The sequence below is a fragment of the Typopeltis vanoorti genome, chromosome 7 (assembly GCF_054136105.1).
Source record: "Typopeltis vanoorti isolate ZY-2024b chromosome 7, IOZ_Tvanoo_1.0, whole genome shotgun sequence".
Classification (NCBI taxonomy): domain Eukaryota; kingdom Metazoa; phylum Arthropoda; class Arachnida; order Uropygi; family Thelyphonidae; genus Typopeltis; species Typopeltis vanoorti.
Window position 1 is genome coordinate 9678683 of NC_143555.1, and position 17859 is coordinate 9696541.

At 35.4% G+C, this 17859-nt stretch overlaps 1 protein-coding gene across 3 annotated transcripts in view; it reads right to left on the reverse strand.

The window, feature by feature from the left end:
- Positions 1–17859, reverse strand: part of LOC150104479 (ATP-binding cassette sub-family C member 8-like) — an 822612-nt gene that overhangs the window by 258014 nt on the left and 546739 nt on the right. For all 3 annotated transcript variants that reach the window (XM_090395659.1, XM_090395657.1, XM_090395658.1), the window contains exon 22: positions 15406–15475. In XM_090395659.1, coding sequence (XP_090251785.1) covers positions 15406–15475 — 70 coding nt within the window. The remainder of the gene's footprint in view (positions 1–15405; positions 15476–17859) is intronic.

Sequence of the window (17859 nt, forward strand, 5' to 3'; positions counted from 1 at the left end):
GCAAAAAATGTAAAAAAAAAAAAATATCAACAAATCTAAAGCAGACTTTGTCAGGACAAAATGCAATAGGCTTGACTCCTGTTCACCTGTTCAACTAGCAGTTGAGCCTTCTAGTTCCTTGCAAAGAATGTTGGGCATGCAACTTCCTTGTTTCAACCTCTTTCAAATTCTGATGATACCGGATATCATCACCCACTGAAAAGACAGGTCCCCCTGGCATCCCATTTTCCTCCAACTCTTGTTTAGATAACCAGTGTAAATCACTTTCTGCACTACCACCTGTCGACAGAAGGACATTCAGAAAAATCCTTATTAACCACGAACAAAGTCTAGGTCCAAATGATAGCTCTCGAATTGCACTCAAAACTTGTCCTATAGAATTAACAACCATCCTGTATTGTCAATACAAGCAGTCATATTCATAAGAATCAACATAACAGACTGGATAAAGACAAGAAGCAAGCCTTTATTTAACCTGTACTAAAAAAAAAGGGAAATAAATGTCAACCATCTGACTATAGACCTATTGCTCTTGCTTCAGTACTCTCAAAAATGATAGAGGTCATAAATGACCAGCTTCTTCACTACCTGGAGACCCAGTTAATTAGAGATCACCAGCATGGATTCTGCCTCACTCATCTTAACCACCTTTAGAAACAGGTCATGGAAAGATCTGGAGAAACCCATGTGGTTACTCTCTAAAGAACATCTGATTGTGACTGGCACTGAAGCCTTCTGAACAAGTTCTATCTTATGATCTCCATTCCTACCCTTTGTTAGTAGATTGCTAGTTTCTTTCTTGTCACTGTTTGCATGTCAGGGTGGATGGCTTCAACTCATCAGATTTCTTGTCCACACTCTTCTTCCTTTAAATCAATGACCTCTTATCTCTGACTTTAAATACTATTCATAGCTTTAATGACAGTTCTTCCCGTTCTTCTTCTTCATCTGAGAAACCCTGAAATGTCTGCTTCAGGATGTGCCATAACAGATGTTTTAATCACTCATCCCCTTAGTGAATTTCAATGCTATTAAAACTTCATCCTGTCTTTTTACCTGCAAGAAAGCTCCTTCTTCTTTGCCACTTATTTCCGATAATGTTACATTATTTTTGCAAGATCGGTTCTTCTTGAGATAACTTTTACTATCATGGCATAAACATATTATACATTGATAGCCTCCTCAGCATATAAAAACTTGGCATTCTTTTTCATTCAAACCAATCTCTCTCTCTCTCTCTCTTGCTTAATTCATAATTCTATAAATCTCAAATCCAACCAACTTAGAATATTGTTATTACATTTGGGGTGGTGCATCAAAAACAATCCTAAGAATTCTTTCCCATATGTGCTGTTTCTGTATTATGTGTTTTTTTTTATAGGTACCTCAAATGGATACTGCATCACTGAACTCGGTAAACACTATGTTTCATAAGTTAGGTGATTTGCAAGAAATGTAAGTGTTAGCAGCCTTCAAGCAGGGAAAGACAAATTCTTTTCTTTTGTTCTCACATCCAATCTTGTCTTCAGTAAATCTTCAGATACATACTGGATGAATCTGAGGCATACAAGATTAGTTATATTAATTAACTACTAAGCAGTTTAAAAACAGTGTCCTTGCTAGGCTCACTGTGAGTATTCTTTTGGGCATGCTTTTGCATTAAAATAATCTCGACCTAAACTTTTAAACACATTTCAATTTTGCAGGTATGTGGTGACATCTGTTACAAATATGACCGAGTGCAACTGAAGCAAATCTTTGTTTGCACCTGCTATTGAAAAATATTACTGTGTACTGGTGCACATTGTAGAAGAAATCTTTCAGCTGATGTTTTGCATGGTTCTTGTCTTCTTAGGATAGTAAAAATAGTGGAAGGATGCTGTTGACCATGAGTCATGAAAACTGACTGACATCATCAGGAAAGTGAGACATTAGATACACAGACATTGAAGCACAGTTATGTAATAAAATACAATCAGGATATGGGAGCAGTTGACAGGCCAGACATAATGAGTTGTTCAGCTAAACATTTAAGTAAGACTACAAAGTAGTACAGAAATTTTTTTCCACATCCTGCATATAACAGTTCTCAATACTCAGACATTTTTACAAAGTGAAAGCAGAGAAAAATACTTGTAAATTTTCAAATGATTCTCAGAAGAGAAAATTTTCAAAATTTCTTACACTGAGAGCACCTCCTAAATGGGATGATGTGGATGTCACATCAAATGGTGACCAACTAGTCATAGTGAAAGGAGATCTTCCCCCCCCTCCCCACTCTCAATCTTGGTTCTTCTTGAACCAAATAGAGAAGATGCCACCAGGAATTGGCATTTGTGTGTGTTCAAACACATCAAAGACGGCTAACCATGCGGACATATCTGACTCTTCTATTTGAAAATCCTTGAATTTTTTTCAAGAAAATGTGTGGAATTCTTGATGAATGATTTAAATCGTCCAATATGGACATTTAATAAATGTGAAAGAAACTCAGCAATCCTATATGTGGGAGAGTCAATACCATTCCCCATGGATCTTACCGGACAATTTTCTTTATGAATTTTTAGTGCACGATATAAACAAGGAGGAGTCCTTCCAAAATCAGAGAATAACTTATATAAAGTATTTTGATCTCAGCTGAAACCTATATCAAGAAGCTTAATTAACTGTTCAATCTGTGTTTTTATAGGGTTATAACTAATTTCCTGATAAGTGAAAGTATCCTGTAAAAGGCAGTCTATCTTTCTCTCATAGTCAGCCTTATCCATTACCACTATGGCTTAAAATTATGCATTATCATTTGATTTAATTTATAATTTAAAGTAAAAAAAATAAATCAGAAGGGAATCTGGTTAGCTTCTAATCGCTCAGCAGTGAAAAAGTTAACATATAAAACTTAGAAATTCAATCTAGAATAACCAAAACACAAAATATTAGTAGAGATTGAGTTTTGGATGAAAATCAATTGGACCATCTCTCACAAAGAAAAGCTTATGGATCCTTATATAGTCTACAGTGACATACAGTGCCCAAATCTGGTACTTTACCAAACACAAGAAAAACTTAAAGCATGCCCAAGAGAAGAAAAAGTATTTTGGGAATTAAGAGCACAGAAGGTAAAAAATGCAGACTGCCAGATCACAAAAACTGTATGTTATTCACAAAGCCAAACAATGTAGGAATAGGCTAGCCATTCTCATGCAGCCAGGATGAAAGATGGATAGCCCTTATTACAGTCTAGATTCCCAGTAAGAACAAGAGATTCAAAGGAAAACAAAAGATTGTGTGTGTGCATGTGTGTGTGTGCGTGAGAGAGAGAGAGAGAATATTATAGAATGGGATCAACATGAATCCGAGATGCAGATATTAGACCCACAAATGAAAGGTTTTTATTATTACTACTACTATTATTAACTCATCCTCAGATAAGCTTAATAAATAAGCTTCGAGGATGACAGCTGAGAAATTACATCTCAACCAAGATCAACAAAAATAATACATATACACATATATCCATATATTACATTTAAGTGCAGTAGTTACAGGACTTAAATACATGAAATCGAAAATAATAAATCTATATCATAATAAATCATTGTCATTGTATAAATGCTGTAAAAAGGAAATGCTATTCAACCTCAACTATAAATTAGTAACAACAGTAACTATTATCAATATATTACACAGAAAAGAAAAAAAAGGAAAATCTGTACGAATTTTATTGTTACAAAAACAAACAACTATATCTGTTATAAGCAGTGCTTTTTTTTGGAAAAAAAAGGTGCCGGTACTCACCATGAAGATGTTATTACAGCAACTTCCATACTTTTAACATACCCTCCGATATACCCTCGTCATCTCTAGATTGCTTCTTGCTTTTGGTATCAACATTTTATTCTTGACATACACCCACTTGTTTCTCCCACAGAAGTCATTTTTTCTGCAAAAATGTCCAACATTCGGGCCAATCATTATCAGAATCTGCTTCCTTCTGACCACATGGATCTTCGGTCTTGGTTTCATGATCCTCTTCACCAAGTGTATTTTTGGTGCTAGTTTTCTGTTTTACAGGATCACTAGTAGATTCAACAATTTCTGCTTTTTCAGCCTTCCTTTTTTTACTCATTGGCATAAAGTAACTACTTATTTTACTCATTTTGAACAATGATTTCAAAATTCAAAACTCATGTGAACACCTGCCTGTTGCAGAGTGAATATAGAACTGATAAAGTGATATTCGAAGCAATCGGAAGTGAACACAACTTCCTGTTTCCGGTTGCGTACCAACCTATGAAACAGGAAAGTAGGATACCAACTTATGAGTAATCAAAACTGAAAATTCAATTCGTGAACACAGTACCATTTACGTGAACACAGTACCATTTACGATTTATTGACAGCAAAATGTATTATAAATATTTATAATACATTTTGCTGTCAATAAATCGTAAATTTTTAAAAACTTAAGAAAAAAGGTGCCTGTACTGCGATACACAATGGTACTGTACTGTACCATTGTGTATCGCCAGAAAAAAAGCACTGGTTATAAATATGTAATCATAATTTTAATAATAAAGAATTGAATTTAAAAAATATGTAATCAATGTTAATGTATTATATGTAATTAAATGTATGTAATGTACGTATGTATGTAATGTACGTATGTATGTAATTTAAATATGTAATCACAATACAATATCATAATTTTAATAAAATATTATTAAAAAATTAAAAAAATATTAGGTACATGCAAGTATCTGTTATGCACAATTGTGTTCATGTAATGTATTATAAATATTATAAATTATTATTATATGTATGTATATATGTAATTTATCTGACACACAATAAAATGTTAAAAAAAATGACCTACAGGTAGTCAAAGGCTCGTTGCAAGAGATCCATACTCTTTTATGCAAAAATATCATCAAACTATGCCTTAAACCCAAACACAGTTTCTGCCCTCATCATGCTCTCAAGCAATACATTCCCCCTCACCAATCACTCTCCATGCAAAGAACCTACTTCTCACTCCTCTGCTCACACACTCCTTATACACCTTCCAGGGATTTCCTCTTGTTTTATCCTTATCTCCCTCTATGCTTATGAAAGATCTTCTCTACATTAATCTAGTAATAATATCTTTACCACCTTATATGTCTCAATCATATCTCCTCTTCTTCTATTTATAATCTACAAGTTGCAGTCCCTCAGTCTCTCTTCATGTCTGACACTGCATAGAATTGAGAGTTGGGTTAGAAATAAAGCACTTACTCAAAGATTAGAAAACACTGATATGTGAGTTCTGAGAAAGTAGTCAGATGGCATCAATGGCAGAATCATATTAAAAATGACGACATGGAAGGAACTTTGCATGTTTGCATTCAATAATGTTTGAGAAGGACTAATTGAAGGTGGTACAATCACTTAAATAAAATGTGAGAGGAAAGTTATGGAGACAACTACCGTGTTTTAGTAAAACTTTAGTTTAATGTAACTAAACTCTACATTAAGATGAAAAGCCAAACGGCTATTTTTTCTGGCGAAGTTAGAGTTTCGCATACTGGCTGTAAAATAATAAGGGATTTTTATCCTTAATTTAATTAACTTCGCCAGAAAAAATAGCCGTTTGGCTTTTCATCTTAGTCATAATATAATATAATATAATATAATATATGGGCACACCTTTCTGGCATTCATATAGTGAAGGTATGTAAGTTCTTTTCATTTAAACTTTGATATCATCCAGGTCTAGCTACTCACTGATGAGACCTCAAAAAAGGTTGAAACCGGTCTGGGTAGTGACCTCTCCTCATAACGTAAAGCAGTATTACATCTCCTAGGAGCTGTGTGTTTTGACATTATGAGAAAATATCAAGGATAAGAGGGAGCTTGCTCCACCTTTGCTTCGAGTTGCCTTGGTGTTGTACTACCAGGTGGTCACTTACGCTTGGATTCACCGATAGTTCTTCGGCATGAAACTCTTAGATCGTAGTTTTCGATCTTAGCATTTTGCATACTGGCTGTAAAATAATAAGGGATTTTTATCCCCTTAATTTAAACTCTACATTCTCATTTCCATGGATGATCTGATCCTTTCTTTTAGGCTTGCACGGTGATCCGAGTACATTTTTGAAAATTATGGAGACAACTTTCAAAAATGTACTCGGATCACCGTGCAAGCTTAAAAGAAAGGAGTGAGAGGAAAGGTTACCAAGACAGGTGTTTGATGCCAAGATGGCAGAATACCAGAGGAAGAGAAACATCTAGGTGTAATGACTGTCAAAATTGTCTTTAAAGACTGAAAATGTTATAATTGAAAAATTATACTAGCTTCAACAATATTAGAGTGCTGACAAGTAATAGACTAAGCATCATTATCATCTGTTCAGGATGGGTTGAGTGTTCCATGGATTCTTTTCCTTTATTGGGTTCTGTCCTCTGCCAGCCTTGCCATCTATTGGAATAAAATCAAACCTGAGTGGATCTTCACAGTTTCATGTCATCTTCTTCTCAGTCTTCCTCTGTCTCAGTTGTCCCCAACCCTTCCAATAAAAAGGACATAAGGCAGTCTTTCTTGGTGCATTCTGGCTATGTGCCCAATCCAATGCAACTGTCTTTTATATAATTGATTTATGATGTTTTCAGTCTATCCCAACTCTTCCCTTACTCTATCATTTGTCTTTTTTTCAGTCCACTTTGTGCCATTGATTCTTTTTAAATACTTGAATTCAAAATAGTACCGACATAGTAGCCTGTACCCTTGAGGGAATATATCAGGAAATTGATGATGTATTATTATTATTATTTTATTTTATTTGAATGGATAGGTTATGATACCTTGTTGATTTAATTTCAGCTTCTCCGTTGGCCGATTGGCTGGATTACTGCTTTTATGTTGAGCCTTTTTTTTTTTCCAAGGAAGATGAGTGAGCTTGGCAATTTTTTTTCTCTTTCGATTGGAAATGATACTCTCTCTCTCTCTGTTTGCATATTACAATGTGCATCAATAGACTGTAAATCTATTAAATCATATCTTGAATTGCATGGTGTCATTCCTATTTAATTACAAGTATTTTATGCAATTGTATTTTTTATCCTGCACTTTGGAAAAGGTACTTAACTGACACAGTATCTGACTGTCTCTTGAGTCTTTGAACTCAAGGGACTGACACAAGAAAAAGAAAGAATGAATGTAGTAAGATTAATTTATTTATTGCAGATGGTACACATTTGTCTGCCAAAAGTCATTTAATGCTGCTTCTTTCATTGTTTACATCTTTTTCACTTTAGAATGATATTGATACTGTTACAGAATGCACTTAAATACTTAGCTCCATAGCTCCAAATGCTCATTAATTATTATTATTTATTTTTTATTTATTGGCATTGCTTAAGGGATCAAAGCCAAATAACTGGGAAGAGACTTTCAAAAAGCCCTTAAGGAATACAGAGAACTACTGACCTAATGTTCAGTCTCACTGCTGGGTGGTGCATTCCATTAGTAGGTATCCACTGGGTACTAAGTAGATTTGTACATCTGGTGGGTTAAGTGCATTTGAGTGGGTTAAGGATTTTTTGTATTGTTTACTGATTTTATATATATTTTTGTGTTCTTATTTATTTTTTACAAGGTCCAGAAACCCTGCTCTAGAGACCAGACATGGAACTTTTTCAAGGCACTTCAGGCTTCCAAATAAGAGGATGAGGATATTTTATAATAATAATATGGCTGAGTTGGATAAGGGGAATGAATACTCTATGATACTGTTGGACTTGGCTATGACATTTGATAGAACACCACATGAAAGGCTGTTGCATAAACTGGAGGATACTGGATCAAAATGCACATTACAGACTCGGAAAAGTGAGTGATTGACAGCCAGATATCAGAAAGTAGTATATGGTGGGTGTGAATCTGCCAGTTTTAAGATGACCAGTAGTGTACTATGGTTGTTGAATATATATATATTATTATTACAGGCAACTCCAAGGAGTCCTTGGAGTTGTCTGTATCATCACAGACTCATCGAGGTAGGCCCTAAACATCATGTCAAGAACTATTCAGCATTTGCACAATATCTATCATAATTTGCTATGAACTCATTCACAGTCATGGCAACCACAACAGTCTCTGGCAGCTTATTCCACTCATTCACCACTCTCCAAGCAAAAAAACCTAGTTTTAACACCCATGCTAACTACACTCTTGCTCAGTTTCCATGGGTGGCTCACAGTTCTCCAACCACCAGACCTGTTCTGAAAAATTTACTCTGAATTAATCTTGTAAAAACCCCTCAGTAATTTGAATGTCTCAATCATATCACCCCTTTTCCACCTATCAACCAATTTCTGTAACCCAGAGATCTTCAATCTGTTCTCGTAAGGTTCATTCCATAGACCATTACTATCTTGGTCACTCACTTCTGGATCCTCTCCATCAAGAAGAAACCCTGGTGCCCAGATCTGAGCATAGTAGTCAAGATGGGGTCTTAACAAGGTTCGATAAAGAGGAGCAATAACCTGCTTGTCTCTGCTCATCAAAGTATTCTTCAGTAACCAAGTGACGAGCTGATTTAGCCACTTTTGCTATGTGTTCCCCTATCCACCAACACTCCCAAATCTCTGACTTTCTCAATTTCCTGGAGTACAGTTCCACCAATGCAGTATACTGCTGCTAATCTTTTCACCCAAAATGCATAATCTTACATTTTGCCACATTAAATTGACATCCATTCTCCTTAGCCCAGTCTGCCAATCTATCTAAATCATCCTGCAAAATTTTGACAACATGTGTATTCATTATTGCTCTACCCAACTCTGCATAATCGACAAATAAATGAACAGTTCCTCTCAAATCCTTTCCTATATCATTAATGAACAAATTAAATATCAGTGGTCCAAGAACTCTGTGGCAAACCGCTAGTCACAGGTCTTCTTTTGGACTCTACTCCTGAATAAACTACTCCCAGATATCTCTCCATCAACCACCTTCCTATCCATCTCACCAACCTTATATCCATCCCCACATGCTGCAGTTTACTGATTAGAATTCCACTTGGTATCCTATCAAAAGCATTAGCAAAGTCCAGCAGTATCACTGTAAACCCATTACCCTTAACCAATTCAGCCATCACTATATTATAAAATGTAAGTAAGTTACTGAGGCATGATCTACCCTTCACAAAACCATGCTGCCTCCCCCCCCCCATACAGTATCCGATTTCCATCTATCCATTCCTCCATTTTGTTCGACTAATTTCTCCAATACTTTGATGATGACTCGTGATATGCTGATCAGTCAGCAATTTGCAACAGCAGTCTTGGAGCCTCCTTTATGTAATGGAACTATTTCCCCCCTCTTTCCACCCTAAACAATATGGTCAAGAGCATTGACAATTCCTTTGCTGCTTCATGTAAGACTCAAGCTGGTATACCATCCAATTCCACAGATGCATTCACATTAAGGTTCTGTAATATACCATTCACCTCCATTTCATTCACCTCTATTCCTGTATAAGCCATTGGTTCCCTCATTCTTACAATATCAATGCCTGAATGATATACTCTTGCAAAGTGTTTGCTTAGTAATTCTACTATTTTGACTGATTCAGTTACCTTCCTACCATTGGCATTCCTTAAAATCATTCTGCTGTATACATTTTTTCTTTAACTCAAATGGCAAAACCATTTGCATATCAAATGGCAAAACACTAAACTACTACACAGATCCACATATAAACATAAACTTTCATATAAAGAAAGTGCTGAAGCCCTACTTCATAGACCTAATCTTAATCAGAACAACTGTCTCACTATTCCAAAAGTTTGGGAAACTGTCATCCTCAATTGCATTAAATAATTACCTGCTATATTTTAATTTAATTTAATTGACTTTAATTTCAGCCCCAATAGTTTTAATCCATGAACATGCAACTGTATATGTAGAAGGATTCCAATTTAAGCATGTGCACTACTGTTTTTTGAATTCGGTTCCTTTTGTTGTTCAATAGTTGTACTGATGATGTCTAATGCTATATAAGGCAAAATATTTACATAATAAAAAAGTCATTTACTGTAGCATGCATATTATTCTATAGTTATGGATACCCCACAGGTTTCACTATATGCTACTTCTTCATTGGAGCCTCCATTATGCAATGGAACTATTTTACCCTCTTTCCACTCCATTGGAACCTTTCCACTACTGAGGCTTAAATTAAACAGCTTTGTCAGAGGAACTGATAATTCCCTTGCACATTCTCACAATACATGGGCTGATATGTCATCTAATCCCATGGATGTGTTTGTATTGAGGTTCTGCAATATTTTAAACACCTCCATTCAGTCAATGTCACATCTGGCATTGCAATATCACCACCTAGATGGTGCACTCCTGCAAAATGCTTACTCTGTAATTTAACATTTTGTTTAGTTCTGTTACCTCTCCCATCATCAGCAGTTTTTAAAGTCACCCTTCCATAGTCATTTCTTCCTTTTACTTGCCACATAGCAAAAGAACTCCTTAGGTTTTTTTTTTTTTTCACCTCATCAGCTAGCTTTCTCTCATAATTAGCTTTGCTTTCCTTACTATACTGGTCGCCTTTCTTGCCTGTGTTCTATATTGCTCATGGGCATGCTGATCATGTGTTTCTTTATAATCTCTTTGTGTGCAACTCCTGCTTAATGAAGCTATTCATCCATCTAAAGCCTACCTGATTTATACTTCTGACTCTAGGTATACATTCTGATACTGCTTTATTCAAACATCCCTTGACATTCCCATGCACCATCTTTCCCCTTCCACTTCCTCCTTAGGAGAACCTTCTGTGGAAACATACAAACAAATAAGTTTCACTATTCCTTTTCCCATTTTGACATTTCTCCACATAACTCTACTTGAAATTGCCTTCCATTCAAGAAGTTTATCTGAATGTTTGGTTTTGAATGCTATCACTAGTCCTTTCCTTTCTTTGATCATTACTGTGTGATATAGCAACCTATAATTTTATAGTAGGATCTCACCTGTTTAAGTATGCTTTGTCTCAGCAATGCCAATTATATCCATGTGGTACTTTTCCATTTCTTCTGCAAGGTCAATTTCTTTTCCATTAATACTCCATATGTTGATGGTTCCTGTGTTTATTTTTCCTGACATTGGATTCGTTCTCCTTCTTCCAGTTATCAGGATGGAGTTTGTTCCAGGAGCTGACTTTTTACTGTTCACCCAGGTTTCCAGATGGAAATAACAAGTACTTTAAACAGTAAAGCTTCAGTCAGTATGAAATCTGATCATTTTTGCCATCATGTTTATTTCTGGTTTAAATCAATAGAATGTACAATTTGGTTGGTGAAGTCCCATATTCCCAGCTCATTCTCATTCATCCAGTACCCAGTGAATACCAACCAACAGGATTCACCACATGATGGTGAGCTTGGACATAAAGTCAGAAGCTGCAGTCAGTTCTCCACATTACTTAAAGATGATGTGGACATTTCCTTCCAGTTATCTCACTTTGATCCTCAAGTGATCCCAATAAGAGTTACAATAAATAAAAATAACAAGTGTAATTAATTAATAAATATCCTTTGGGACTATGCAATTAAACATATTCTGTAACAGTATCCATATCAACTAAGTGGGAGGTATTTTAAAAATTAGAATATAAAGGAGATGTAACCAATGAAAGAAGAATGACTATCAACAGACAAAGATGAAGAATAACTCAGGACTTGATTACGAAAAGCTTCTTCTCAAAATGAAAAAACATTTTATTATTATTATCATTATCCTAAGACCCATGGAGTCAAGGACTCATTTAGGAGGTCCTTTTGTCTATACACAGCTCATCATTCCACACTTTAAACACACTCAAATTCTCTGCAGACATCACACCTTCAGGCAATTCAATCCAATCATTCACAACTTTGCATGCAAAAAACCTGCTTCTCACTCCACTGCTCACACCCTCTTTATACAGTTTCCAGGGATGACCTCTGGTTCTTCCCTGATCTCCCACTGTTTTCTGTAGAACCTCTCCAATATTGATCCTATACCAACCCCTTATTAACTCTCTGTCATATCACCCCCTCTTCCTCTTATCCACTAGACTCTGTAAATTGCATCTTCTCAATCTTTCCTCATATTCGAGATTCCAGAGATCAGAAACTACTCTAGTCAGCCGCCTCTGAAACCTTTCCAACATATCATCGTCCTTTTGGAAACCAGGTGACCAAATCTGGGCACAGTAGTACAGTCCATGTGTGGCCTAATCAGAGCTTTATACAATGGAACAAGAATCTCCTTACTTCTACAAGTCAGTGTCCTCTACATCAGTGCTTCCCAAACTTCTGGATGTCAGGGCCCCCTTTGCAAAAATTAAAATATTTCACGGCCCCTCCTCGAAAAAAAATCATAATAGAGAGATATATTATGATAATATTTATTGTATTTATATTCAATACAAAATATACACAGTGAATATTGCAAAAATCAAATGCATATATTACATTTTTTGCCTCTTACCGTTTGGTTCTGAAGAGACGATGTGGGCTGTTCTGGTAAAATATGAAATACCGTCCTTTTTTTTGAGTCTGTTTCTGCTTCTTCTGATTATCTGCAGGATTATTTTTTTATTTTTTATCAGCCACTTATCCATCTCAGGGTTAAATTTTTTAACGTAGAATAGATCAAATAATATCACCATTTACCGATACTGACACACCGCAGACTCTTCTTCTTCTTCTTCTTTCACTCTGCCTTATCCCATGTTAAACAGGGTCGGCGCACCAATCTTTAACCTTCCTCTTCCAAGTTCTCCGGTCCAGGGCATCCTTCGGACTCCATCCTTTCTCCCTAAGATCCTCTGTCATCTTATCCCTCCACCTGAGCTTGGGCCTGCCTCTTTTCCTCCTTCCCTCCAACTCCATATACTCCACTCGTTTACCAACATACTCCTCACCCTTCCTCTCAACATGTCCAAACCAACTCAGCCTACTTTCTTGTATCTTCTTGCCAATTGGTCCCACCTTAACCGTCCCTCTGATGTAATCATTCCTTATCCTGTCCTTCTTTGTCACACCACTCATCCATCTCAACATCCGCATCTCCGCTACCTCCATCTTCCTCTCCTGTGCCTTGGTTATAGGCCACGTCTCCGCACCATGGAGCATCGCCGGCCTCGCCACCATCTTATAGAGCTTTCCTTTCCTCTTACAACTCACTCTCTTGTCGCACAGGACCCCGCTCATCTTCCTCCAATTCATCCAACCGCATGTTATTCGGTGCTGTATTTCCTCATCCAGGTCACCATTCCTCTTGACAACCGACCCAAGGTACTTGAATTTCTTCCCTGAAATTAGCCTTTCACCCTGGAGTCGTATGACGATACCTTCGTCACTCCCCGTTGACATACACACCACAGACTGATAACATGAAATTAATGAATATTACCTGAATAAGTGAATCCCCGGACCAGGAACATTTTTCTCTTTTGTGACTTTTCTCCCTTTACGGTAATTAAGCCTAACGCGAAACAGACAACAAAGGCAGGTTATTAAAACGTGCATATGATTGGTGCGGTATTAATAAAAGATTGCACAACCGAAAGATAAAAGCATAACTGACAATTGAGTTGAAATGCTAACTCTCTTCAACCAAATTCCATATGTGAAACTGCCATAACATTCATTATATATATATATATATATTACTTAGTTTTAACACCGAATTTTAACACATCCTGTTGAATTTTATTGCTGCCTTGGGAAATCGAACTCACACACATCTAATTAATAACAACAGTTTTTAGTTAGATACTGTGTTTGCCCATGCAACATATGGTTTTGTTTCAGTCTATATATACAGCATAGTTTCTGTATGAGGGGACGTGTGATTCATTAATTAATGTGTTTTTATCCCAGATGTCTCTAATTGCACTATTTGTTGAGAAATAAATTACACAGACTCCTCATACCTTATTCACTGGCATAATAAAAGTACTTGTTTTTATTGCCTCTGCAGTATAGTGGCTGTTAGGGAGGGTGTGTTGTTTACCACTGCAAGTGAGTTACTATCTCCCCACATGAACTTGTTTAAGCTTTTTTTCATATGTGAAGTATATGTGAAACTTTTATTGGTAACAGAAAACTAGCTTGGATGACAGTGATAATATAAAACGAGTTTTGATATGTATATAAAGTCAATATCAACAGTCCCTGATTACGAACGTGTGATGAAAGGGACAAGAAGATTTGGAGCTTCCCTGGAGAGCATTCGAAGTCAATACAATTAACCACTGCTTTGAAATGAAACATATGAATAAGCAATATTTACTAATATTCATTAAGCGCCGAAATACGCAGGAAGCAAAGTTTGTAAACCAACACCAATGTGTGAATTTTTCCATTAAAATATAAAAAATAACAAAAAAGAAATAATAAATAATAAAAGTTAAATACGTTTCTTTTAAAATAAAAATAATCTACTTAGTCTTGAAACATTTAAAATTTGTTTTCATTATTTCACGGCCCCCCTTAACAAAACCTATGTCCCCCAAGGGAATCGCGGCCCACAGTTTGGGAAGCGCTGCTCTACATCATTCTCAGAATTCTGTGTTGTCCTGACAAATCTGGCAATGTGTCCCCTAAATTTCAGATCCTTATCTACTATCAACCCCAAGATTTCTTATTTCCTCCACCTCCAATACCATATTCCCATCCAGAAAAAATTCAACATCCCATCTTTGTTTCCCAAATTTTAAATCCTTACATTTTGCAACACTGAACTGGCACCTCCATTCCCGTGCCCATTGACTCAATCTATTCATGACTTCTTGTAGGGCCATAACATCTTCTCTAGTCTTCATAGTTCATCCCAACTTTGCATCATCTACAAACAACTGAATATCCCCCATCCAAATCTTTGCCAATATCATTAACATACAGGTTAAACAGCAATGGCCCTAAAATTGACCCCTGAGGCACACCACTAGTGACTTTCCTCTTCTGGAATAATGCTCCCCCATATATAACTTGCTGATACCTATCCGATAGTCAGTCTCCAATGCACTAATTGAAGAAGGCAAATTTGGCTATTAAAAAAAAATAAAGAAAAAAACTAAATTAAAACAAAAATCTGAAGTTTCAGCTTAGTATAGTCTTTTACAATCACTCACAGGCCACAGAATTTAGCACAGCAGGTCACTATGTATAGGTAGTTCTTGCACATAAATAGTAAACTGTAATAGTGACTGATAAATGATCATTACACGAACAAAATTTATGTAATATCATAGTTAAGTAATAACCTGGTGAAGAATAAAATGAAACCAAATTTCACTGAAATTCATATGTTTAATTTTGATAGGATATAAAGTCTACATCTCAAAATCAGGCACCACATACCTTATCAATAGTATTTATGTCGGAAGAAAATCTATTTAGGATACGGCCCACAGGAGTTGTATCAAAGAAACTGAAAATTAAATTAATATTTAAATTAAACTTCATAAAAATTTTAAAATGCAAATTAATTATCAATAATTCATTCAATAAATAGCAATATCACCAACTACTTTTCAGTGTTCTTTAACATTTATTCATTCAGCAATAATCACTCAAGAATGAGCATGACCAAGAAGGGAAGGCAATGAAGTCTGAAGAGCGATCGCTTATACGATCTAATTCACTTTTCTTATTTTTCTCAGCCTAATCTCTATGGCACAGTGCACAGTTTCAAAACACTGAGATCCTATAGACCAGGCATGTCAAACAAGCAGCCTTCAGGCCGCATGTGGCCAGCCAAACTTTGTAACCAATATGGTTATTTAACTTTTGACAACACCGAATTAAATAAACATATTTAAAAAATTAACATTTCCACTTAAGATTATAAAATAATCTTAAGTGGAAATTCACTGAAGTGGAAAATCCCTTATGGAAGTTTTGAATGAATATAATTTACCATTAAAAAAGCTAGTTTGTCTTGCAACTGATGGTGCTCTTGCCATGACTTTAACATGTTGTTAAAGGAGTTGTTACAAATTTAAAAGAAAAATGCAAAGAACAAGGTAATAATAATTTTCAACATTTTCATTGCATTATTCATCAGCAAACACTATGCTCCAAAGTTTTAAATATTGGGCATGTCCTAAAAATGTCAGTAAAATTGTAAATTATATTCCTGCAAGTGAGCTTAATCATTGCCAATTTAGTAACTTTCTAGAAGATATAGAAAGTGAATATAGCGATCTACCTTATTATACAGAAATTAGATGGCTTTCCAGTCATAAAGTTTTAAAGTGATTCTTCGAATTGCTGGATGAAATTACCATTTTTTTTAGAATCAAAAAATTATGAATGTGAAATGATCAATGGATAAAGGACCTGGCTTTTTCAGTTGACATTACAAGTCACCTTAGTCAACTTAATCTTAAGCTACAAGGCAAACATCAAGTAGTTACCATGTTATTTGACAATATTAACATTTTCAAACAGAAATTATTACTTTGGCAAAAACAAATTCAAAAAGAAAATTTATCCCATTTTGAATGTTGTCAATCATTATTACAAAAATCACCGAAATTGAAATTTTCAGAATATGCCAATCAAATTAAGTTATTAGAAAATTAATTCGAAAGAAGATTTTTAGATTTTAAGAAATATGAAAATCAGTTTCACCTATTTATTCTCCTCTATCGATTGATGTTGAAACTGTTGATGACAATTTACAGTTGGAATTAGTCGAAATTCAGTGCAATTCCGTATTGAAACAAAAATATATGGATGTAGGAATTCCAAAGTTCTATAATTATTTATCAATCGATTGATACACCAATGTGTTATGTGCAATTAGGTGCATTTTATCTATGTTCAGTAGTACATATTTATGTGAACAACTATTTTCAACTTCAAAGAATAATAAAACTTCGGAAAGATTAACAGACCAGCATGTGCAAGCAATATTGAAAATAACTACAGCTCAACAAATTCAACCAAATTTTAAAGATTATCTCGTTAATGAAAAATGTTAAGTTTCTTCAAAAAACGATTTGTATAATTTTATTTAGATATGTAAACTTTATATTTTATATGTATTTCTGTAACATGGTTGTATTTTGTACTTATATACTCTACCATTCGCAAAACGATGTTGTCCCTTATGAAGTATCATATTCATATCCACCCAGTCTTGAATTAGGTCTTTCACCAATACCTTAACCACCACTCGAGATGCTAACTGTCAATAATTTGCTACCTCTATCTTTATACAATGGGACTATTTTATCCTCTTTCCATTCCACTGGCATCTTCCCAGTACAGAAGCTCATCATTTTTTTCTTTATATTCCAATTATGCCACAACTTTTTCTTTGTCTGAAGTTCCTGCTTATGATGCTATTCATGCATCTAATTTCTATCTGATTTATCCTTCTGACTCTGGATATACATTCTGATACTGCTTTCTTCAAACACTCCTTGACCACCTCCCATACACTACTAATACCTATCTCCTCCAAATTCTTATGCTATGGCACTTTTCAAAAGCTGACTCCTAAGCTTGTCATCTGCTTTGAAATTACAAATTTACAAGAATCTCTTCTTGACAGAAAGTTCTGCATGCCTGGCAATCTCCTAGATCAAGACTACATGATCACTTTCTCAAAGCAAAGGCAGCATAGATAAGTTCTCTGACCATGACTAGATCCAGCATTCTCTAACCTCATTTCCCCTCCATTACATGCCGCCTCAGGTAATAATCTCTTAGCTGTATAAATTCCATTTCCTTCCCTCTTCATGACCATTCCTCCTCCTCCCAGTTGTATTATATTATAAAGCATTTGTATGTCATATTGCTGGT